The sequence below is a fragment of the Melopsittacus undulatus genome, chromosome 22 (genome assembly GCF_012275295.1).
Source record: "Melopsittacus undulatus isolate bMelUnd1 chromosome 22, bMelUnd1.mat.Z, whole genome shotgun sequence".
Lineage (NCBI taxonomy): Eukaryota > Metazoa > Chordata > Aves > Psittaciformes > Psittaculidae > Melopsittacus > Melopsittacus undulatus.
The window spans coordinates 1,297,066-1,320,835 of record NC_047548.1 but is presented as its reverse complement, the minus strand read 5'-3'; the positions used below and the strand labels follow the sequence as shown (position 1 = coordinate 1,320,835).

Here is a 23,770-nt window from a genome sequence, read left to right as displayed (position 1 = left end):
TGTGTCCGGTATCGGGTCCGTGTGTCCGGTACCGGAGCTCGGGTCCATGTGTCCGGTACCGTGTCCGTGTGTCCGCTACCGGGGGTCGGGTCCGTGTGTCCGGTACCGGGTTCAGGTCCGTGTGTCCGGTACCGGGATCCGGGTCCGTGTGTCCGGTACCGGGTCCGTGTGTCCGGTACCGGGATCCGGGTCCGTGTGTCCGGTACCGGGGGTCGGGTCCGTGTGTCCGGTACTGGGTCCGTGTGTCCGGTACCGGGTTCAGGTCCGTGTGTCCGGTACCGGGGTCGGGTCCGTGTGTCCGGGATCCGGGTCCGTGTGTCCGGTACCGGGGTCAGGGTCCGTGTGTCCGTGTCCGTGTGTCCGGTACCGGGGGTCTGGTCCGTGTGTCCAGTACTGGGTCCGTGTGTCCGGTACCGGGTTTGGGTCCGTGTGTCCGGTACCGGGGTCGGGTCCGTGTGTCCGGTACCGGGATCCGGGTCCGTGTATCCGGTACCGGGTCCGTGTGTCCGGTACCGGGGTCCCCACTGACCCCCTCCCCCCCCAGCCTCAACCCCCCCCTCGCCAAGCGGCTGAAGGAGCTTCGGGATGGGCCTGAGGAAGCGAGAATGAGAGGTGGGAACAACCGGACCCCTCCCCATTGAACCCCCATTGACCCCCCATTGACCCCCCATTGACCCCCCATATCCCCCCATTGACCCCCCATTGACCCCCCATTGATCCCCCATTGAACCCCCATATCCCCCCATTGATCCCTCTGCCCCCCACTGCCCCCCCCATTGAACCCCCATATCCCCCCATTGATCCCTCTGCCCCCCATTGATCCCCCATAGAACCCCCCCAAACCTCCCCCATTGCCCCCCCCCATTGATCCCCCATTGATCCCCCTCCATTGAACCCCCATATCCCCCCATTGATCCCTACGGCCCCCCCATTGCCGCCCCCAAACCTCCCCCATTTACCCCCTTATTGAACCCCCATATCTCCCCATTGATCCCTCTGCCCCCCATTGATCCCCCATTGAACCTCCATATCTCCCCATTGATCCCTCTGCCCCCACTGCCCCCCCCATTGAACCTCCATATCCCCCCATTGATCCCTCTGCCCCCCATTGATCCCCCATAGAACCCCATATCCCCCCATTGATCCCTCTGCCCCCCACTGCCCCCCCCATTGACCCCCCCCATTGATCCCCCCATTGACCCCCCATTGAACCCCCATATCCCCCCATTGATCCCCCATTGACCCACCCCATTGACCCCCCATTGACCCCCCATGGACCCCCCATTGATCCCCCATAGAACCCCATATCTCCCCATTGATCCCTCTGCCCCCCATTGCCCCCCCCATTGAACCCCCATTGACCCCCCATTGATCCCTCTGCCCCCCACTGCCCCCCCCATTGAACCCCCATATCCCCCCATTGATCCCCCATTGAACCCCCATTGATCCCCCATTGACCCCCCATTGATCCCCCATAGAACCCCATATCCCCCCATTGATCCCTCTGCCCCCTATTGATCCCCCATTGAACCCCCATTGATCCCTCTGCCCCCCATTGATCCCCCATTGCCCCCAGAGCTGGCAGTGCTGGCAGAGGAGCTGATGCTGAGCAAGGCTGGGGACCGGGCGCTGGTGGAGGTGGGTGCATGGGGGGGGATGGGGGTGCATGGGGGGTGGGGGGGGGGATGTGTTTTGGGGGGGTCACCCCATTCTCTGTCTGTGACCCCCCCAGGGCACAGCCCCCCCCGAGCAGCAGTTGGTGTTCATCAGGGACCTGCTGGATGCAGCCCCCCCCAAGGAGGAGAAGAGAGGGTGAGGACCCCCCCAAAGTGGGGACCCCTCAAAGTGGGACCCCCCCAAAGTGAGGACCCCCCCAAAGTGAGGACCCCCCCAAAGTGAGGACCCCCCAAAGTGAGGAACCCCCAAAGTGGGACCCCCCAAAGTGGGGACCCCTCAAAGTGAGGACCCCCCAAAGTGAGGATACCCCCAAAGTGGGACCCCCCAAAGTGGGACCCCCCCAAAGTGAGGACCCCCCAAAGTGGGACCCCCCATAGGATCTGGGCCCCCCCCAAGGGCTTGAACCCCAACTCTCCTCCCCCCCCCCAGGATCCTGCTCCAGGTCCGGAGGTTCCTGAAGGAGACCCTGGAGACCCCCGAGGGGAGGGAGGGGCTGAGCCCCCCCCCCCTGACCCCCGGCCCCGAGACCCCCCCCGGGACCCCCCCCGGGACCCCCCCCTGCGGCCGGGGGGGGCTGGAGGAGGAGCTGGGGGAGACCCGGGGGCTGCTGCAGAGGATGGAGGCTGAGGTGAGGGGGGGGGCATGGGGGGGCTGGGGGGGGCATGGGGGGCCCATTGGGGGGGCTGGGGGCACCCATTGGGGTTGCTTATGGGGGGGTTTTGGGGTGCACATAGGGGGTGCCCATTGGGGGTGCCCATGGTGGTCTGGGGGGAACCAATTGGGGTGCCCATGGGGGGTGGCCATTGGGGGTGCCCATGGGGGTCTGGGGGGCACCCATAATGGCTGCCCATTGGGGGGTTTTGGGGTGCCCATGGGGGTCTGGGGGCACCCATTGGGGTTGCTCATTGGGGGGGTTTTGGGGTGCCCATGGGGGTCTGGGGGCACCCATTGGGGTTGCTCATTGGGGGGGTTTTGGGGTGCCCATTGTGGGGGGTTTGGGGGTCCCATTGTGGGCACCTATGGGGGGGTCTGGGGGTGTCCATTGGGGGTGCCCATTTTGGGGGTGTCCATGGGGGGGTCTGACCCCCATTGTCCCACAGAACCCTGAGCTGGGGGGGCCCCCGGGCCCGGCCCCCCCCCTGCTGCCCATTGGACAGGACCTGGCTGCTCTGGCCTCTGCCTTTGTGGGGTCAGGGCTGGGGGTCCTCCAGACCCACATGTGGGGGGCAGCCCCCCCCAAGCTCGCCCCATGCGGCCCCTTGGCCCCCCCCGTGTGCCGGCGCCTGAGGCACCTCCAGCAGGTGGGGGGGCACTAAAGAGGGGGGGTCCTATAGGGGAGGCTTGGGGATACCATGGGCCCTATAGGGGGATGCTTGGGGGGGGGCATGGGTCCCATGGGAGGGTGTTGGGGGGTCCATGGGTCCTATAGGGGAGGGTTGGGGGGGGCTCCTGAGCCCTATGGGTGGGGGTTGGGGGGTACCCTGAACCCCATAGGAGAGCACTGGGGGGGGCTATGGGGGGATACTGGGAGGGGGGGGCATGCGTCCTATAGGGGAGGACTGGGGGGGTTCCTGGGGGTGCCCATGATGGGGTTTGGGGGTGTCCATGGGGGGGTCTGGGGGTGCCCATGGGGGGGTTTGGGGGTGCCCATGGGGGGGTCTGGGGGTGCCCATGGGGGGGTCTGGGGGTGCCCAGGGGGGGGTTTGGGGGTGTCCATGGGGGGGTCTGGGGGTGCCCATGGGGGGGTTTGGGGGTGCCCATGGGGGGGGTCCGGGGGTGCCCATGGGGGGGTCTGGGGGTGCCCATGGGGGGGTTTGGGGGTGCCCATGGGGGGGTCTGGGGGTGCCCATGGGGGGGTTTGGGGGTGTCCATGGGGGGGTCTGGGGGTGCCCATGGGGGGGTTTGGGGGTGTCCATGGGGGGGTTTGGGGGTGCCCATGGGGGGGGTCTGGGGGTGCCCATGGGGGGGTTTGGGGGTGTCCATGGGGGGGTCCGGGGGGGTCCACGAGGGGGTTTTGGGGCTCCTGCCCCCACTTCCACCCCCATTTCCCCCCAGGGCCTGGAGGCCACGACCCTGCTGGGTGACCTGGCCATGGAGGGGGGGGGGCGACCGGCACCATGCGATGGGTAAGGGGGGGCACCCCAATGCATTATGGGGGGGGTCATTAGGGTGCAGGGGGGTCATTGGGGTCTCATGGGGGGGGTTGGGGGTGCGGGGGGGTCATTGGGGTCTCATGGGGGGGGTTGGGGGTGCGGGGGGGTCATTGGGGTCTCATGGGGGGGGGTTGGGGGTGCAGGGGGGTCATTGGGGTGTCATGGGGGGGTCATTGGGGTCTCATGGGGGGTTTGGGGGTGCCGGGGGGGTCATTGGGGTGCTGAGGGCAGGTTTTGGGGTATGGGGGTGTTGGGGTATGGGGGGGTCCATTGGGGTACATGGGGGGGGTGCAGGGGCTCTTATGTGCTGCTCTGTGGGGGTCACTCATGGATGGGGGGTTCCAAGTCTCCATCCCACGGGGGGGGCCCTGTTTCAGTGTGTCCCCCCCCCCCTTTCTCCCCACAGAATCCCATGTGGCTGCCCTACAGAAGCGCTTCAAGGGGTCCCTGCAGGACTGACCCCCCCACCCCCCCCCCCCCCCATTGGTTCAGTCCCTGTCCGGAGAGGCCCATTTGGGGCTGTTCCACTCCCCATTGCGGGGGGGGGGGGTGGTCCCAAGGGCCCCCCCGGACCAATGGCTTCTATTTTAGGCCCGGGGGGGGGCGGGGGGGCCCCGGAGCCGTTTCGGGCCCTATAAGGAAGGAGCAGAGGGGTCGGGGCCGTGTTTACACTGAACCCAGCATGACTCAGCTGGGGGGGGGCACATTCCGGGGGGGGGGGGGGGAGGGGGGGGTGAAGCCTCCCTCTGACGTGTCCAACCCCCCCCCCCCCCCCCCGGATTCCTGCTGGGGTGAGATCATCCTGGTGGAGGCAGCCCCCCCCCCCCCAGGGCCCATAGAGCATCATTGGGGGGGGGCATTTAACCCCCCCCAGGGCCCATAGAGCATCATTGGGGGGGGCATTTAAACCCCCCCAGGGCCCATAGAGCATCATTGGGGGGGGGGCATTTAACCCCCCCCAGAGCCCATAGAGCATCATTGGGGGGGGGCATTTAACTCCCCCAGGGCCCATAGAGCATCATTGGGGGGGGGGTAAATCACCCCCTATGGGTCCAGGGCACACCTGGGTCTGCAGGGGTGTAACACGCGTGTGCAGGCATGGGGCAGGCGTGTTTGCATGTGTGAGGGTAACCACATGTGTGTAACATACATAGAACACGTATGGAACACGTGTGTTCACAGCAGCACAGCCCCCGCACATGTGTGTAACATACATAGAACACGTATGGAACACGTGTGTTCACAGCAGCACAGCCCTCGCACAGGTGTGTAACATACATAGAACACGTATGGAACACGTGTGTTCACAGCGACGTGGCCCCCGCACAGGTGTGTAACATACATAGAACACGTATGGAACACGTGTGTTCACAGCGACGCGGCCCCCGCACAGGTGTGTAACATACATAGAACACGTATGGAACATGCGTGTTCACAGCACCGCGGGCCCCGCACAGGTGTGTAACATACATAGAACACGTATGGAACACGTGTGTTCACAGCAGCACAGCCCCCGCACATGTGTGTAACATACATAGAACACGTATGGAACACGTGTGTTGGCGTTGATGTGTTTGTGTGTAACGGGCACGTGTGGCGCCTCGCACACACATGTAACATGTGTGTTCACTCCTGCACATGTGTGTAACATACATAGAACACGTATGGAACACGTGTGTTGGCGTTGATGTGTTTGTGTGTAACGGGCACGTGTGGCGCCTCGCACACACATGTAACATGTGTGTTCACTCCTGCACATGTGTGTAACATACATAGAACACGTATGGAACATGCGATGCTGGTGCGTTCATGCCCCCCCCGTTAATGCCCCCCCCTTAATGCCCCCCCCTTAATGCCCCCCCAGTGCTATCGGGGCTGGAGCAGCCGCTTCCGGCTCTGCCTCGTTTCCTGCCCCATAGGGTCCTATAGGGCCCCACAGCACCCAAATGGGCCCCCCCTTCCCTAGAGCCCCTATGGGTCTGTTCCCATCCTGGGGGTTTCCCCCCGTTCTGCCCCATAGAGTCCGTATGGGGCCTCCTTGGCCAAAGGGGGGCGCAGAGCCCATGTCCCCTATAGGCACCCTTGCCCCATAGGGGCCCACCAAGGCCCTTTACTGGCCTTGACTGCCCCACATCATCCCTATAGGTCTGTGCACTCCATAGGGCCCATGGAGCCCCTGTTCTGCCCCACTGAGGCCCCCAAGGGCCCCTCTCCTGGTCTATGGGACCCCTTGTAGGCCCCCCCATCCCACAGGGCACCCTATGGGTCCCTGTGCTCCTGCATCCCACTCTACAGGGTCCATGTAATCCCCTCAGCTCTATGGGTCCCTATAAAAGTCCTATGCCCTGTACCCCCCACATCCCACCCTATAGGTCCCTATACCCCCCACATCCCACCCTATGGGTCCCTGTACCCCCCACATCCCACCCTATGGGTCCCTGTACCCCCCCACATCCCACCCTATGGGTCTCTATATCCCACCCTATGGATCCCTGTACCCCCCACATCCCACCCTATAGGTCCCTATACCCCCCACATCCCACCCTATGGGTCCCTATACCCCCCACATCCCACCCTATGGGTCCCTATACCCCCCACATCCCACCCTATGGGTCTCTATATCCCACCCTATGGGTCCCTATACCCCCCACATCCCACCCTATGGGTCTCTATATCCCACCCTATGGGTCCCTATACCCCCCACATCCCACCCTATGGGTTTCTATATCCCACCCTATGGGTCCCTATACCCCCCACATCCCACCCTATGGGTCTCTATATCCCACCCTATGGGTCCCTATACCCCCCACATCCCACCCTATGGGTCTCTATATCCCACCCTATAGGTCCCTATACCCCCCACATCCCACCCTATGGATCCCTATATCCCACCCTATGTATCCCTGTCCCCCCCCCCCCAGCCCCCCCCACGTGCCCCCCCGCCCCTCCCCTCGCCCCTCCCCCCCCCCGGGGGGCGGGGCCTGCGCTCCCCGTTACCAATTAAGGCTCCGCGCGGCGGCTCCGGCCGCTCCCCCCCCCCCAGCACCGGAGCCGAGCGGAGCCCAACGGTGAGAGCCATGGGGGGATAGGGGGTCACTCTATGGGGTCACTGCCTATGGGGTCACTCTATGGGGTCACTCTATGGGGTCACTGCCTATGGGGTCACTCTATGGGGTCACTGTCTGTGGGGTCACTCTATGGGGTCACTCTATGGGGTCACTCTATGGGGTCACTCTATGGGGTCACTGCCTATGGGGTCACTCTATGGGGTCACTCTATGGGGTCACTGTCTGTGGGGTCACTCTATGGGGTCACTCTATGGGGTCACTCTATGGGGTCACCGTCTGTGGGGTCACTGTCTGTGGGGTCACTGCCTATGGGGTCACTGTCTGTGGGGTCACTGTCTGTGGGGTCACTGTCTATGGGATCACTGCCTATGGGGTGCAGTGGGGGGGCCCTATGGGGTCACTGTCTATGGGGTCACTGTCTATGGGGTGCAGTGGGGGATCCTGGCTATGGGGTCACTGCCTATGGGGTCACTGTCTATGGGGTCACTGTCTATGGGGTGCAGTGGGGGATCCTGGCTATGGGGTCACTGCCTATGGGGTCACTGTCTATGGGGTCACTGTCTATGGGGTCACTGTCTATGGGGTGCAGTGGGGGATCCTGGCTATGGGGTCACTGTCTGTGGGGTGCAGTGGGGCTCAATGGGGTGCAGCAGTGAGGGGCAGTGGTGGTGTCACTCCCCATGGGATGGAGGGGATGCGATAGGATGCATTGGGATGCACTGGGATGCACTGGGGTACATTGGGATGCACTGGGATGCATGGGGATATGCTGGGATACACTGGAATGCAAGGGATGTACTGGGGTGCATGGGGATGCACTGGGATGCATTGGGATGTATTGGGATGCATTGGGATGCACTGGGATGTATTGGATGCACTCAGATGCACTGGGATGCATTGGATGTGTTGGGGATGTGCTGGGATGCGTTGGATGCACTGGGATGCACTGGGATGTGCTGGGATGCATTGGATGTTTTGGGGATGCACTGAGATGTATTGGGATGTGCTGGGATGCATTGGATGCACTGGGATGCGTTGGGATATATGGGGATGCATTGGGTGCACTGGGATGCATTGGATGTGTTGGGATACATTGGGATGCACTGGGATGCACTGGGATTCATTGGATACATTGGGATGTACTGGGATGCATTAGGATGCACTGGGGTACATTAGGATGCACTGGGATGTACTGGGATACATTGGGATACATTGGGATGTACTGGGATGTACTGGGATGCACTGGGATACATTGGGATGCATTGGGATGTACTGGGATGTACTGGGGTGCACTGGGATGCACTGGGATACATTAGGATACATTAGGATGCGCTGGGATGTACTGGGATACATTGGGATGTACTGGGATGTACTGGGATGCACTAGGATGCATTGGGATGCATTGGGATGTACTGGGATGCACTAGGATGCATTAGGATGCACTGGGATGTACTGGGATGCACTAGGATACATTGGGATGCATTGGGATGTACTGGGATGCACTAGGATGCATTAGGATGCACTGGGATGTACTGGGATACATTGGGATGCACTGGGATGCACTGGGATGTACTGGGATGCACTGGGATGTACTGGGATGCACTGGGATGCACTGGGATGCATTAGGATGCATTAGGATGCACTGGGATGTACTGGGATGCATTAGGATGCATTAGGATACACTGGGACGCGCCGGGTCTGCACTATCCCCGCTCTCCCGCAGGGGTCTCACTCTCTCTCCTCCCCCTCCCCCCTCCCCCCCCCCCCCCCCCCCCATAGCCCCTCCCCTTCCGCCATGAGCCGCGCGCGCGCCCCGGAGGGGGCGGAGCCTCCGGTACCGGACGCGATGCCGGCGACCGAGAAGGAGCTGGCGGAGGACGCGCCCTGGAAGCGCATCCAGCAGAACACGTTCACCCGCTGGTGCAACGAGCACCTCAAGGCCGTGAGCAAGCGGGTGGGGAACCTACAGACCGACCTGGGTGATGGGCTCAGGCTCATTGCACTGCTCGAGGTCCTGAGCCGAAAGAAGCTCGGGAGGAGGTACAACCTGCGGCCGACGGTCAGGCAGATGCAGCTGGAGAACGTGTCGGTGGCGCTGGAGTTCCTGGAGAGGGAGAACATCAAACTGGTGTCCATTGGTGAGTACATAGAGACCCTATAGAGATCCTATAGAGAGACATAGGGACACATAGAGACACATAGGGACACATAGAGGCAGATGCAGCTGGAGAACGTGTCGGTGGCGCTGGAGTTCCTGGAGAGGGAGAACATCAAACTGGTGTCCATTGGTGAGTACATACAGACCCTATAGAGACCCCATAGAGAGCCTATAGAGACACATAGAGACCCTATAGAGACCCTATAGACACCCCATAGACACCCCATAGAGACCCCATAGACACCCCATAGAGACCCTATAGAGAGCCATAGAGAGACATAGAGAGACATAGAGAGCCATAGAAAGCCATAGAGAGCCATAGAGAGCCATAGAGAGACATAGAGAGACATAGAGAGACATAGGGAGCCATAGAGAGCCATAGGGACACATAGAGAGCACATAGAGGCAGATGCAGCTGGAGAACGTGTCGGTGGCGCTGGAGTTCCTGGAGAGGGAGAACATCAAACTGGTGTCCATAGGTGAGTACATACAGACCCTATAGAGATCCTATAGAGATCCTATAGACACCCCATAGACACCCCATAGACACCCCATAGACACCCCATAGACACCCCATAGACACCCCATAGAGAGCCATAGAGACATAGAGAGACATAGGGACACATAGAGAGCACATAGAGGCAGATGCAGCTGGAGAACGTGTCGGTGGCGCTGGAGTTCCTGGAGAGGGAGAACATCAAACTGGTGTCCATCGGTGAGTACATAGAGACCTATAGACACCCCATAGACACCCTATAGAGAGACATACAGACCCTATAGAGACACATAGAGAGACATAGAGAGACATAGAGAGACATAGAGAGACATAGAGAGACATAGGGACACATAGAGAGCACATAGAGGCAGATGCAGCTGGAGAACGTGTCGGTGGCGCTGGAGTTCCTGGAGAGGGAGAACATCAAACTGGTGTCCATCGGTGAGTGACTGACCCCATAGAGACCCTATAAACACCCCATAGAGAGACATAGAGAGACATAGAGACACATAGAGAGCCATAGGGAGCCATAGGGACACATAGAGGCAGATGCAGCTGGAGAACGTGTCGGTGGCGCTGGAGTTCCTGGAGAGGGAGAACATCAAACTCGTGTCCATCGGTGAGTACATAGAGACCCTATAGAGATCCTATAGAGAGCCATAGAGAGACATAGGGACACATAGAGAGCACATAGGGAGTACATAGAGAGCCTATAGAGAACATCAAGCTCATGTCCATCGGTGAGTGGGGGAGCACATAGAGACCCATAGGGACCTCATAGGGACCCCATAGAGAGCTTATAGAGAACATCAAACTCATGTCCATCGGTGAGTCAGGGGGATCCATAGACACCCCATAGAGAGCCCATGGAGACCCCATAGAGACCTCATAGAGAACATCAAGCTCCTGTCCATCAGTGAGTGGGGAGGGCGGAGGGAGCCCATGGAGACCCCATAGAGAGCATATAGAGACCTTATAGATGGAACCTTTATAGGGACCCTATAGAGACTTTATGGAGAGCCTATAGAGAGCTGATAGAGACCCTGCATGGACCCTATAGAGACCATACAGATGGAACCCCTATAGGGACCCTATAGAGAGCCTATAGAAACCCAGCAGATAGAGACCCTGTAGGGACATTATAGAGACCTTATAGAAACTCTATGGAGAGCTTATAGAGAGCCTATACAGAGCCTATAGGGACCTCATAGAGATCTTACAGATGGAACCCCTATAGGGGCCCTATGGAGACCTTATAGATGGAACCCCTATAGGGACCCTATAGAGAGCCTATAGAGACCTTATAGAGAGCCTATATGGATCCAGTAGATAGAAACCCTATAGAGACCATGTAGAGATCTCATAGATGGAACCCCTATAGGGGCCTATGGAGACCTCATAGGCACCTTATAGAGCCCTTATAGAGAGCCTATAGAGACCCTATGGATGGAACCCCTATAGGGACCCTATGGAGACCTTATAGAGACCCTATAGAGATCCTATAGAAACCTGGTAGATAGACACCCTGCAGGAACACTATAGAGATGTTATAGAGATCCTATAGAGACCTTATAGAGACCCTGTAAGAGATCTCATAGAGACTTTATAGATATGTAATAGAGAGCCTATAGAGGCCTTATGGATGGAACTCCTGTAGGGACCCTATAGAGACCCTATAGAGATCGTATAGAGACCTCATAAAGGCCTTGCAGATGGAATGCCTATAGGGGCCCTATAGAGACCTTATAAAGGCCTTGTAGATGGAACCCCTATACAGACCCTATAGAGATTCTGCAGATAGAGACCCTATAAAGACCTTATAGAGGCACTATAGATGGAACCCCTATAGGGACCCTATGGAGCTTTTGTAGATAGAGACTATAGAGACCCAGTAGATGGAACCCCTATAGAGCCCCTGTAGAGCCCCTATAGAGCCCAATGGCTGCTCCTGGGGACCCTATGGAGCCCACGGGTGCTTATCTGGACCCCATAGAACTGCTCAGGCTCCCATAGAGCCCCACAGGTCCCTGTAGCATCCCCGGCCCCATGGAGCAACCCATAGGGGTGGGGGGGGGGCAGTACTAAAGGGAGATCCCCCCCCAACCCCTGTAGTAACGGGGGGGTCAGGACCCCCCCAGCCCCTCCCCATCCCGGACCCCCCCTCGAGACCCCCCTATTGTGCTCCCCCCCCATGAACCCCTCTTTGCCCCCATAGGGCTCCATAGAAGCCCCCCCCCCATCTCCCTCCATGTTGGGCCCCTCCCCTCGGCCCATAACAAAGGCGGGGGGGGGGGGGGGGGGGGCGGCCGCTCCCATCGCAGGAATGCGGGGGGGGGGGGGGGGGGGGCTCAGCCGAGGGGGTCCCGAGGGGGGCGGGGCCATGGGGGGGGGGGGGAGGGGGGGGCCCTGAGAGCGCTGGTTCCAATGGGGGGGGTCCGGGGGGGGAGGGGCCATGGGGGGGGAGGGGCCTCGATGGAGCCTGAGCCCAAATAAGGGCAAAAAATGTTGGAGCTGGGGGAGGGGCTTGGGAGGGGCTGAGGGTCCCATCCCCCACCCGCGGCCCCGCCCCCCCCCGAACCCCCCCCCCCCCGCGGGGAGGGAGCGCTCCGGGACCCCCCCATGGGGGATAACGGGGACCCGGGACCCCCCCATAGCCCTTAATGGGGACCCGGGACCCCCCCATAGCCCTTAATGGGGACCCGGGACCCCCCCATAGCCCTTAATGGGGGTGTGGGACCCTCCCCATGGTCCTTAATGGGGACCCGGGACCCTCCCATAGCCCTTAATGGGGGTGTGGGACCCCCCCATAGCCCTTAATGGGGATGTGGGACCCCCCCATGGTCCTTAATGGGGACCCGGGACCCCCCATAGCCCTTAATGGGGGTGTGGGACCCTCCCCATGGTCCTTAATGGGGACCCGGGACCCCCCATAGCCCTTAATGGGGATGTGGGACCCTCCCCATGGTCCTTAATGGGGGTGTGGGACCCCCCCATAGCCCTTAATGGGGACCCGGGACCCTCCCATAGCCCTTAATGGGGGTGTGGGACCCCCCCATAGCCCTTAATGGGGACCCGGGACCCTCCCATAGCCCTTAATGGGGACCCGGGACCCCCCCATGGCCGTTAATGGGGATGTGGGACCCCCAAAACCACTGCTGAGGACCCCGGATGTGCCCCCCCCAAGGGATGGGCCACACCCTGACCCCCCCAAACCACCCATAGGGACCCACAAATCCCCTCCCCCCCATGGGCTCTGGGTTCCTCTGTGCCCCCTCGTGCCCCCCCCATTTCCATGGCCCCCCCATGGTGCTTTGTGCCCCCCCCCCTGTGTCCTGTATCCCCTTTATGGGCCATGGCCCCTTATGCTGCGTGTTCCGTGACCCCATAGCCCCTATGATGATGCTGCCCCCCCATGATACTGACCCCCCCTATGATGATGACCCCCTATAATGATGCACCCCCCATGATGCTGACCCCCCTCGGTGCCCCCCCATGATGCTGATGCCCCCCTATGATGATGCTGTTGCCCCCCCCATGATGCTGATACCCCCCCTATAATGATGATGCCCCCCCCATGATACTGATGTCCCCCCTATGATGAAGCCCCCCTATAATGATGCCCCCATGATGATGCTGCCCCCCTATGATGATACTGACCCCCCCATGATGCTGATCCCCCCCTGGTACCCCCCCTATGATGATGACCCCCTATAATGATGCCTCCTATGCTGATGCCCCCCCCATGATGCTGATACCCCCCCTATAATGATGCTGACCCCCCCATGATACTGACCCCCCCATGATGCTGACCCCCCCATGATACTGAACCCCCCATGATACTGACCCCCTATAATGATACTGACCCCCCCATGATACTGACCCCCCCATGATACTGACCCCCTATAATGATACTGACCCCCCCATGATACTGACCCCCCCATGATACTGACCCCCTATAATGATACTGACCCCCCCATGATACTGACCCCCCCATGATGCTGATACCCCCCCTATAATGATGCTGACCCCCCATGATACTGACCCCCCCATTATGCTGATACCCCCCCTATGATGATACTAACCCCCCCATGATACTGACCCCCTATGATGATACTGACCCCCCCATGATGCTGATACCCCCCCTATGATGATACTGACCCCCCCATGATGCTGATACCTCCCCTATGATGATACTAACCCCCCCATGATACTGACCCCTCCATGATACTGACCCCCCCATGATACTGACCCCCCCAAGATGACCCCCCCATGATACTGACCCCCCCATGATACTGACCCCCCCATGATACTGACCCCCCCATGATGACCCCCCCATGATACTGACCCCCCCATGATACTAACCCCCCATGATGCTGATACCCCCCCTATGATGATGCTGACCCCCCCATGATACTGACCCCCCCATGATACTGACCCCCCCATGATGCTGATCCCCCCATGATACTGACCCCCCCATGATACTGACCCCCCCATGATGCTGATACCCCCCCTATAATGATGCTGATACCCCCATGATACTAACCCCCCCTATGATGATGCTGACCCCCCCATGATACTGACCCCCCCATGATGCTGATCCCCCCATGATACTGACCCCCCCATGATACTGACCCCCCCATGATGCTGATACCCCCCCTATAATGATACTAACCCCCCCATGATGCTGCCCCCCCATGATGACCCCCCCTGTTCTTGCCCCCCCCCTGTGCCCCCCCCGCAGACAGCAAAGCCATCGTGGACGGGAACCTGAAGCTGATCCTGGGGCTGGTCTGGACCCTGATCCTCCATTACTCCATCTCCATGCCCATGTGGGACGAGGAGGATGAGGAGGAGGCCAAGAGGCAGACGCCGAAGCAAAGGCTGCTGGGATGGATCCAGAACCGGCTCCCGGAGCTGCCGGTCACCAACTTCAGCCGCGACTGGCAGAGTGGGAGGGCACTGGGAGCACTGGTGGACAGCTGTGCACCGGGTGAGTGTGTACTGGTGTGTACTGGTGTGTACTGGTGTGTACTGGTGTGTACTGGTGTGTACTGGTGTGTACTGGTGTGTACTGGTGTGTACTGGTGTGTACTGGTGTGTACTGGTGTGTACTGGGAGCACTGGTGGACAGCTGTGCACCAGGTGTGTACTGGTGTGTACTGGTGTGTACTGGTGTGTACTGGTGTGTACTGGTGTGTACTGGTGTGTACTGGGAGCACTGGTGGACAGCTGTGCACCGGGTGAGTGTGTACTGGTGTGTACTGGTGTGTACTGGTGTGTACTGGGAGCACTGGTGGACAGCTGTGCACCGGGTGAGTGTGTACTGGTGTGTACTGGTGTGTACTGGTGTGTACTGGTGTGTGCTGGTGTGTACTGGTGTGTACTGGTGTGTACTGGTGGACAGCTGTGCACCGGGTGAGTGTGTACTGGTGTGTACTGGTGTGTACTGGTGTGTACTGGTGTGTACTGGTGTGCACTGGGAGCACTGGTGGACAGCTGTGCACCGGGTGAGTGTGTACTGGTGTGTACTGGTGTGTACTGGTGTGTACTGGTGTGTACTGGTGTGCACTGGGAGCACTGGTGGACAGCTGTGCACCGGGTGAGTGTGTACTGGTGTGTACTGGTGTGTACTGGTGTGTACTGGTGTGTACTGGTGTGTACTGGGAGCACTGGTGGACAGCTGTGCACCGGGTGAGTGTGTACTGGTGTGTACTGGTGTGTACTGGTGTGTACTGGTGTGTACTGGTGTGTACTGGGAGCACTGGTGGACAGCTGTGCACCGGGTGAGTGTGTACTGGTGTGTACTGGTGTGTACTGGTGTGTACTGGGAGCACTGGTGGACAGCTGTGCACCGGGTGAGCATGGCAATGGGGGGCAATGGGGACAGGGGATGTAGAGACACAGGCCTATGGGGCTATGGGGCTATGGGGCTATGGGGCTATGGGGCACGTGCCCCCCCCGGCCCCATTGCTGACCCCATTGCCCCCATAGGTCTGTGCCCTGACTGGGACTCGTGGGACCCCAATAAACCAGTGGACAACGCACGGGAGGCCATGCAACAGGCGGACGAGTGGCTGGGCATCCCCCAGGTGTGGGGCAGCACTGACCCTATGGGGCAGCACTGAGCCTATGGGGCAGCACTGAGCCCTATGGGGCAGCACTGAGCCCTATGGGGCAGCACTGAGCCCTGTGGGGCAGCACTGACCCTATGGGGCAGCACTGAGCCCTATGGGGCAGCACTGAGCCCTGTGGGGCACCCCCAGACCCATTGAGCCCTGTGGGGCACCCCCAGACCCATTGAGCCCTATGGGGCAGCACTGAGCCCTGTGGGGCAGCACTGAGCCCTATGGGGCAGCACTGAGCCCTGTGGGGCAGCACTGAGCCCTGTGGGGCAGCACTGAGCCCTATGGGGCAGCACCGAGCCCTGTGGGGCACCGCCAGACCCATTGAGCCCTATGGGGCAGCACTGAGCCCTATGGGGCAGCACTGAGCCCTATGGGGCACACACTGAGCCCTATGGGGCAGCACTGAGCCCTATGGGGCAGCACTGAACCCTATGGGGCACCCCCAGACCCATTGAGCCCTATGGGGCACCCATTGAGCCCTATGGGGCAGCAATGAGCCATATGGGGCAGCACTGAGCCCTGTGGGGCACCCCCAGACCCATTGAGCCCTATGGGGCAGCACTGAGCCCTATGGGGCACCCCCAGACCCATTGACCCTCATTGTGCCCCCCAGCACCCATTGACCCTCGTTGTGCCCCCCAGCACCCATTGAGCCCTATGGGTGCCCCCCAGCACCTATTGACCCCTATGGGGCACCCCCACACCCAGTGATCCCCATTGTGCCCCCCAGCACCCATTGATCCCTATGGGGCAGCCCCGCACCCACTGTGCCCCCCAGCACCCATTGAGCCTCATTGTGCCCCCCAGCACCCATTGAGCCTCATTGTGCCCCCTGGCACCCATTGAGCCCTATGGGGCACACACTGAGCCCTATGGGGCACCCCCAGACCCATTGACCCTCATTGTGCCCCCCAGCACCCATTGAGCCTCATTGTGCCCCCCAGCACCCATTGACCCTCATTGTGCCCCCCAGCACCCATTGAGCCCCATTGTGCCCCCCAGCACCCATTGAGCCTCATTGTGTCCCCCAGCACCCATTGAGCCCTATGGGGCACCCATTGATCCCTATGGGGCACCCCCAGACCCATTGACCCTCATTGTGCCCCCCAGACCCATTGACCCTCATTGTGCCCCCCAGCACCCATTGAGCCTCATTGTGCCCCCCAGCACCCATTGATCCCTATGGGGCAGCCCCGCACCCACTGTGCCCCCCAGCACCCATTGACCCTCATTGTGCCCCCCAGCACCCATTGAGCCTCATTGTGCCCCCCAGCACCCATTGAGCCCTATGGGGCACCCCCAGACCCATTGACCCTCATTGTGCCCCCCAGGTGATCACCCCCGAGGAGATCGTGGACCCCAACGTGGATGAACACTCGGTCATGACCTACCTGTCCCAGTTCCCCAAGGCCAAGCTGAAGCCTGGGGCCCCCCTGCGCCCCAAACTGAACCCCAAGAAGGCTCGAGCCTATGGCCCTGGTGAGCTGTGCCCCATAGCTGGGGGGGGCCCAGAGATTGGGGTCACATCTAAGGGGAAGGGGGTTCGGGTTCCATGGAGGGACTTCGCCCCATAGGGACAGGGGGCAGAGGGGGGTGGGAGCTCATAGGGGGGAATGCTGTGGGGCTGGGGCCCCATAGCGTCAGTTCCGTGGGGCAGGACCCCATAGCGTCAGTGCCATGGGGCAGGAAGTGCCGTGGGGCAGGACCCCATAGCACCGGTGCCATGGGGCAGGAAGTGCCGTGGGGCAGGACCCCATAGCGCCAGTGCCGTGGGGCAGGAAGTGCCGTGGGGCAGGACCCCATAGCACCAGTGCCGTGGGGCAGGACCCCATAGCACCATTGCCATGGGACTGGGAGCTCATAGCGGGCAGTGCCGTGGGGCAGGACCCCATAGCACCGGTGCCGTGGGACTGGGAGCTCATAGCGTCAGTGCCATGGGGCAGGACCCCATAGCGTCAGTGCCGTGGGGCAGGACCCCATAGCGTCAGTGCCGTGGGGCAGGAAGTGCCGTGGGGCAGGACCCCATAGCGTCAGTGCCGTGGGGCAGGACCCTCATAGCACCAGTGCTGTGGGGCAGGACCCCATAGCGTCAGTGCCATGGGGCAGGACCCCATAGCGTCAGTGCTGTGGGGCAGGACCCCATAGCACCGGTGCCGTGGGGCAGGACCCCATAGCGTCAGTGCCGTGGGGCAGGAAGTGCCGTGGGGCAGGACCCCATAGCGTCAGTGCCGTGGGGCAGGAAGTGCCGTGGGGCAGGACCCCATAGCGTCAGTGCCATGGGGCAGGACCCCATAGCGTCAGTGCTGTGGGGCAGGACCCCATAGCACCGGTGCCGTGGGGCAGGACCCCATAGCGTCAGTGCCGTGGGGCAGGAAGTGCCGTGGGGCAGGACCCCATAGCACCATTGCCATGGGGCAGGACCCCATAGCGCCCCATGGGGCTGTGCCCCCATCCCACAGGCATTGAGCCCACCGGGAACATGGTGAAGCAACGAGCAGAGTTCACAGTGGAAACCATCAGTGCTGGACAGGGGGAGGTCATGGTGTATGTGGAGGACCCGGATGGACACCGAGAGGAGGTGGGTGTTGTGGGTGCTATGGGTCCCATGGGTGCTATGGGTGCTATGGGTCCTATGGGTGTTGTGGGTGCTATGGGTCCCATGGGTGCTGTGGGTCCTATGGGTGTTGTGGGTGCTATGGGTGCTATGGGTTCTATGGGTGTTGTGGGTGCTATGGGTCCCATGGGTGCTATGGGTTCTATGGGTGCTATGGGTGCTGTGGGTCCCATGGGTGCTGTGGGTCCTATGGGTGCTATGGGTCCTATGGGTGCCATGGGTGTTATGGGTCCCATGGGTGCTGTGGGTCCTATGGGTGTTGTGGGTGCTATGGGTGCTATGGGTTCTATGGGTGTTGTGGGTGCTATGGGTGCTGTGGGTCCTATGGGTGCTGTGGGTCCCATGGGTGCTGTGGGTCCTATGGGTGCTGTGGGTCCCATGGGTGCTATGGGTGCTATGGGTTCTATGGGTGCTATGGGTGCTGTGGGTCCCATGGGTGCTATGGGTTCTATGGGTGCTGTGGGTCCCATGGGTCCCATGGGTGCTATGGGTGCTATGTGGGTCTCTATGGGGACTTGTGGGGCTCTGTGGGTCTCACATCTCCCCCCCCCAGGCTAAAGTGGTGGCCAACAACGACAAGAACAGAACCTTCTCCGTGTCCTACGTGCCCAAAGTGACTGGTGTGCACAAGGTAGGGCAGCTATGGGGCGCTATGGGGCTCAGTGGGGTCTATGGGGCTCTGTGGGGCTCAGTGGGGTCTATGGGGCACTGTGGGGTCTATGGGGCTCTGTGGGGATCTGTGGGGTTCTATGGGGCTCTATGGGGCTCTGTGGGGTCTATGGGGCTCTGTGGGGATCTGTGGGGTCTATGGGGCTCTATGGGGCTCTGTGGGGTCTATGGGGCTCTGTGGGGATCTGTGGGGTCTATGGGGCTCTGTGGGGCTCAGTGGGGTCTATGGGGCTCTGTGGGGATCTGTGGGGTTCTATGGGGCTCTGTGGGGATCTGTGGGGTCTATGGGGCTCTGTGGGGATCTGTGGGGCTCTATGGGGCTCCAGGGGGTGGCCGCAGCAGGAGGAGCTCCTGGAGCTCCCGTGTGGATCCATTGGGAACATGGAGCCATTGGGGACATTGAGCCCCCATTGAGGGCATTGAGCTCCCATGGAGCCATTGAGCCCCATTGATCCCCATCAATCCCCATTGAGCCCCATTGACCCCCATTGACCCCCATTGACCCCATTGATCTCCATTGATCCCCATTGATCTCCATTGATCCTCACTGACCCCATTGATCCCCATTGACCCCCATTGACCCCCATTGACCCCATTGATCTCCATTGATCCCCATTGATCTCCATTGATCCTCACTGACCCCATTGATCCCCATCGATCCCCATTGAGCCCCATTGATCCCCATCAATCCCCATTGATCCCCATTGATCCCCATTGACCCCATTGATCCCCATTGACCCCCATTGACCCCATTGACCCCCATTGATCTCCACTGATCCCCATTGATCCCCATCAATCCCCATTGAGCCCCATTGATCCCCATTGACCCCATTGACCCCATTGATCTCCATTGATCCCCATCGATCCCCATTGATTCCCATCGATCCCCCCTGACCCCGCTGACCCCCTGACCCCGCTGACCCCTGACCCCGCGCAGGTGTCGGTGCTGTTCGCGGGTCAGGACATCGCCAAGAGCCCCTTTGAGGTCAACGTGTCACGTGCTGCTGGTGACGTCACCAAGGTCACAGCTCAGGGGCCTGGACTGGAGCCAACCGGGAACGTGGTCAACAGGAGCACCCACTTTGATGTGGTCACTGCTGGTGAGGGGGGGGGGGGCGGGGGGGGGGGTGGGGGGGGGGGGGGGGGGGGGGGGGCGTGGGGGGGGGGGGGGGGGGTGGGGGATGGGAACGTGGTCAACAGGACCACCCACTTTGATGTGGTCACTGCCGGTGAGGGGGGAGGGGCAGGGGTGGGGGATGGGGGATGGGGTGGGGGAGGGGCAGGGGTGGGGGGGGGATGGGGGTGGGGGATGGGAACGTGGTCAACAGGAGCACCCACTTTGATGTGGTCACTGCTGGTGAGGGGGGGGGAGGGGATGGGGGGGGAGGGGATGGGGGGGATGGGGGGGGATGGGGGATGGGGGGGGGATGGGGGGGGGATGGGAACGTGGTCAACAGGACCACCCACTTCGATGTGGTCACTGCTGGTGAGGGGGGGAGGGGATGGGGGGGGGGGGATGGGGGAGGGGCCAGGGATGGGGGGGGAGGGGCAGGGGTGGGGAGGGGCTCTAGGGGGGGGGTTGGGAACGTGGTCAACAGGAGCACCCACTTTGATGTGGTCACTGCAGGTGAGGGGGGGGAGGGGAGATGGGGGGGGGGATGGGGGGGGGATGGGGGGCTCTGACATGGGGGGTGAGGGGGGGTCTGACATGGGGGGTGAGGGGGGGTCTGATATGGGGGGTGAGGGGGGGTCCAAAAGAGGTTTGGGGGCTCTAAGGGGGATTTGGGGGGTCTAATATGGGGGGTATAGGGGTTCTAAGGGGGCTTGGGGGGTCTGAAATGGGGGTTGGGGGGGCTGAAATGGGGGTTGGGGGGTCTCATATGGGGGGTCTAAGGGGGGTTTGGTAGGGGTCTCAGTTGGGGGTCACGTGTGTCCCGTGTGTCACGTGTCCCCCCCCCCGTTGTGCGCAGGCGCGGGGCAGGGTCAGCTGGAGGTCAGCATCACGGAGCCCGGCGGCCGCCAGGGGGCGCTGGAGCCGCAGCTGGAGTCACGTGCCGACGGCCTCGTGCGCTGCACCTACCGGCCCGTGGGGGAGGGGCCGCACCTGGTGCACGTGACCTACGGGGGCGTGCCCATCCCCCGCAGCCCCTTCAGCGTCCACGTGGGGCCGGGTGAGCCCCTCCCCCCCCCCCCCAGCTGGGGTCTGACCCATAAGTGGGGGTCTGACCCATAAGTGGGGGTCTCTGTGCTCCTGCCCCATAAGTGGGGGTCTCTGTGCTCCTGCCCCATTGAGGGTCTCTGTGCTCCTGCCCCATTGAGGGTCTCTATGCTCCTGCCCCATTGGGGGTCTCTATGCTCCTGCCCCATAAGTGGGGGTCTCTGTGCTCCTGCCCCATTGAGGGTCTCTGTGCTCCTGCCCCATTGAGGGTCTCTGTGCTCCTGCCCCATAAGTGAGGGTCTCTGTGCTCCTGCCCCATTGAGGGTCTCTGTGCTCCTGCCCCATTGAGGGTCTCTGTGCTCCTGCCCCATAAGTGGGGGTCTCTGTGCTCCTGCCCCATAAGTGGGGGTCTCTGCTCCTGCCCCATTGAGGGTCTCTGTGCTCCTGCCCCATAAGTGGGGGTCTCTGTGCTCCTGCCCCATACGTGGGGGTCTCTATGCTCCTGCCCCATAAGTGGGGGTCTCTGTGCTCCTGCCCCATAAGTGGGGGTCTCTATGCTCCTGCCCCATAAGTGGGGCTCTCTGTGCTCCTGCCCCATACGTGGGGGTCTCTGTGCTCCTGCCCCATTGAGGGTCTCTGTGCTCCTGCCCCATTGAGGGTCTCTGTGCTCCTGCCCCATAAGTGGGGGTCTCTGCTCCTGCCCCATTGAGGGTCTCTGTGCTCCTGCCCCATTGAGGGTCTCTGTGCTCCTGCCCCATTGAGGGTCTCTGTGCTCCTGCCCCATATGTGGGGGTCTCTGTGCTCCTGCCCCATTGAGGGTCTCTGTGCTCCTGCCCCATATGTGGGGGTCTCTGTGCTCCTGCCCCATTGAGGGTCTCTGTGCTCCTGCCCCATATGTGGGGGTCTCTATGCTCCTGCCCCATTGAGGGTCTCTGTGCTCCTGCCCCATTGAGGGTCTCTGTGCTCCTGCCCCATAAGTGGGGGTCTCTGTGCTCCTGCCCCATTGAGGGTCTCTGTGCTCCTGCCCCCCACTTGCTCCTCTCCACTCTCCCCCCATGGGGGTCTCTGTGCTTCTGCCCCCCCCAGGCTCTCAGGGGGGGTCTCTGCTGTCGCTGCCCCCCCCATGACTCTGCTCTGTCTCTGTCCTGCTCCTTCTATGGGGAAGCTCCAGACCCACGCGGGGACACAACCACGGTACGGGGGGGGGGGGGGGGGGTGTGGGGTGGGGGGGGGGTCCCCTCTTCCCCTCCCCCTCCTTTGGGTCCTGCCCCTTTGGGGTCCCCTCCCCATTGACCCCCCCATGCATTGGGTGCCCCCATCCCTGGGGGTGCCCCATGCACTGACCCCCCCCATTGACCCCCCCCATGCATTGGGGTGCCCCATGCACTGACCCCCCCCATTGACCCCCCCCCATGCATTGGGGTGCCCCATGCACTGACCCCCCCTCTGCCCCCCAGCCTGCACCCCCTCCCTGTGCCGCGCTGTGGGTCGGGGGCTGCAGCCCAAGGGGCTGCGGGTGAAGGAGGTGGCTGACTTCAAGGTGTACACCAAGGGGGCCGGCAATGGGGAGCTCAAGGTCACGGTCAAGGGGCCCAGTGAGTGTGGGGGGGACCCCCCCTCATATGGGGGTACCGGGGGGGGGGTTTTGGGGGCTCTATGGGGTGCTAGGGGGGGTCTATGGGTGCAGTGGGTTGTGGGAGGGGTGATATGGGAGGGGTTTGGGGGTGCTATGGGGGTTTGGGGGTGCTATGGGGGGGGTTTGGGGGTGCTATGGGAGGGGTTTGGGGGTGCTATGGGAGGGGTTTGGGGGGTGCTATGGGAGGGTTGGGGGGGTTTGGGGGTGCTATGGGGGGGGTTTGGGGGTGCTATGGGGGGGGTTTGGGGGTGCTATGGGAGGGTTGGGGGGGTTTGGGGGTGCTATGGGGGGGTTTGGGTGTTGTGGCGAGGGTGATGCAGTGGGTGCTATGGGCTCCCCATGGGGTGCAGTGGATGATGCCATGGGTGCTATGGGGTGCAGTGGGTGCTATGGGTGCTATGGGGTGCAGTGGGTGCTATGGGGTGCAGTGGGTGATGCCATGGGTGCTATGGGGTGCAGTGGGTGCTATGGGTGCTATGGGGTGCAGTGGGTGCTATGGGGTGCAGTGGGTGCTATGGGTGCTATGGGGTGCAGTGGGTGCTATGGGTGCTATGGGGTGCAGTGGGTGCTATGGGGTGCAGTGGGTGCTATGGGTGCTATGGGGTGCAGTGGGTGCTATGGGTGCTATGGGTGCTATGGGGTGCAGTGGGTGCTATGGGGTGCAGTGGGTGCTATGGGTGCTATGGGGTGCAGTGGGTGCTATGGGTGCTATGGGGTGCAGTGGGTGCTATGGGGTGCCCACGGGGCCGCTCTGGGGCTCTGTGGGTGCCCCCCTGACCCCCCCCCCCACAGAGGGCCCTGAGCCCGTCAAGCAGAAGGACCTTGGGGACGGGGTCTTCGCCTGTGAGTACATCCCCACAGTGCCCGGACCCCACACGGTGACTGTCATGTGGGGGGGGCAGCCGGTGCCCGGCAGGTGAGGGGGGGTCTGCATGGGGGGGGGGGGTGTGTATGGGGGTGCATCCATGTGTGTGTATGGGTATGTGTGTGTATGGGGGTGCATCCATGTGTGTGTG

General features: G+C 61.8%; 1 protein-coding gene and 1 long non-coding RNA gene across 2 annotated transcripts in view; both read left to right on the top strand.

The window, feature by feature from the left end:
• The first annotated feature begins 2,827 nt into the window (after positions 1–2,827).
• Positions 2,828–4,288, top strand: LOC117437427 (uncharacterized). The gene is made up of 3 exons (XR_004550446.1): positions 2,828–2,978; positions 3,733–3,803; positions 4,237–4,288. It is a non-coding gene; the product is annotated as an uncharacterized lncRNA (long non-coding RNA).
• Positions 4,289–8,685: 4,397 nt separating this feature from the next.
• The window catches only part of FLNA (filamin A), a 54,265-nt gene continuing 39,180 nt past the window's right edge, over positions 8,686–23,770 (top strand). The window contains 10 exon segments of the mRNA XM_034071880.1: positions 8,686–9,036; positions 14,294–14,542; positions 15,544–15,641; positions 17,009–17,156; positions 18,137–18,255; positions 18,845–18,922; positions 19,898–20,060; positions 20,931–21,131; positions 22,576–22,713; positions 23,547–23,666. Coding sequence (XP_033927771.1) covers positions 8,694–9,036; positions 14,294–14,542; positions 15,544–15,641; positions 17,009–17,156; positions 18,137–18,255; positions 18,845–18,922; positions 19,898–20,060; positions 20,931–21,131; positions 22,576–22,713; positions 23,547–23,666 — 1,657 coding nt within the window. The 5' untranslated portion in view covers positions 8,686–8,693.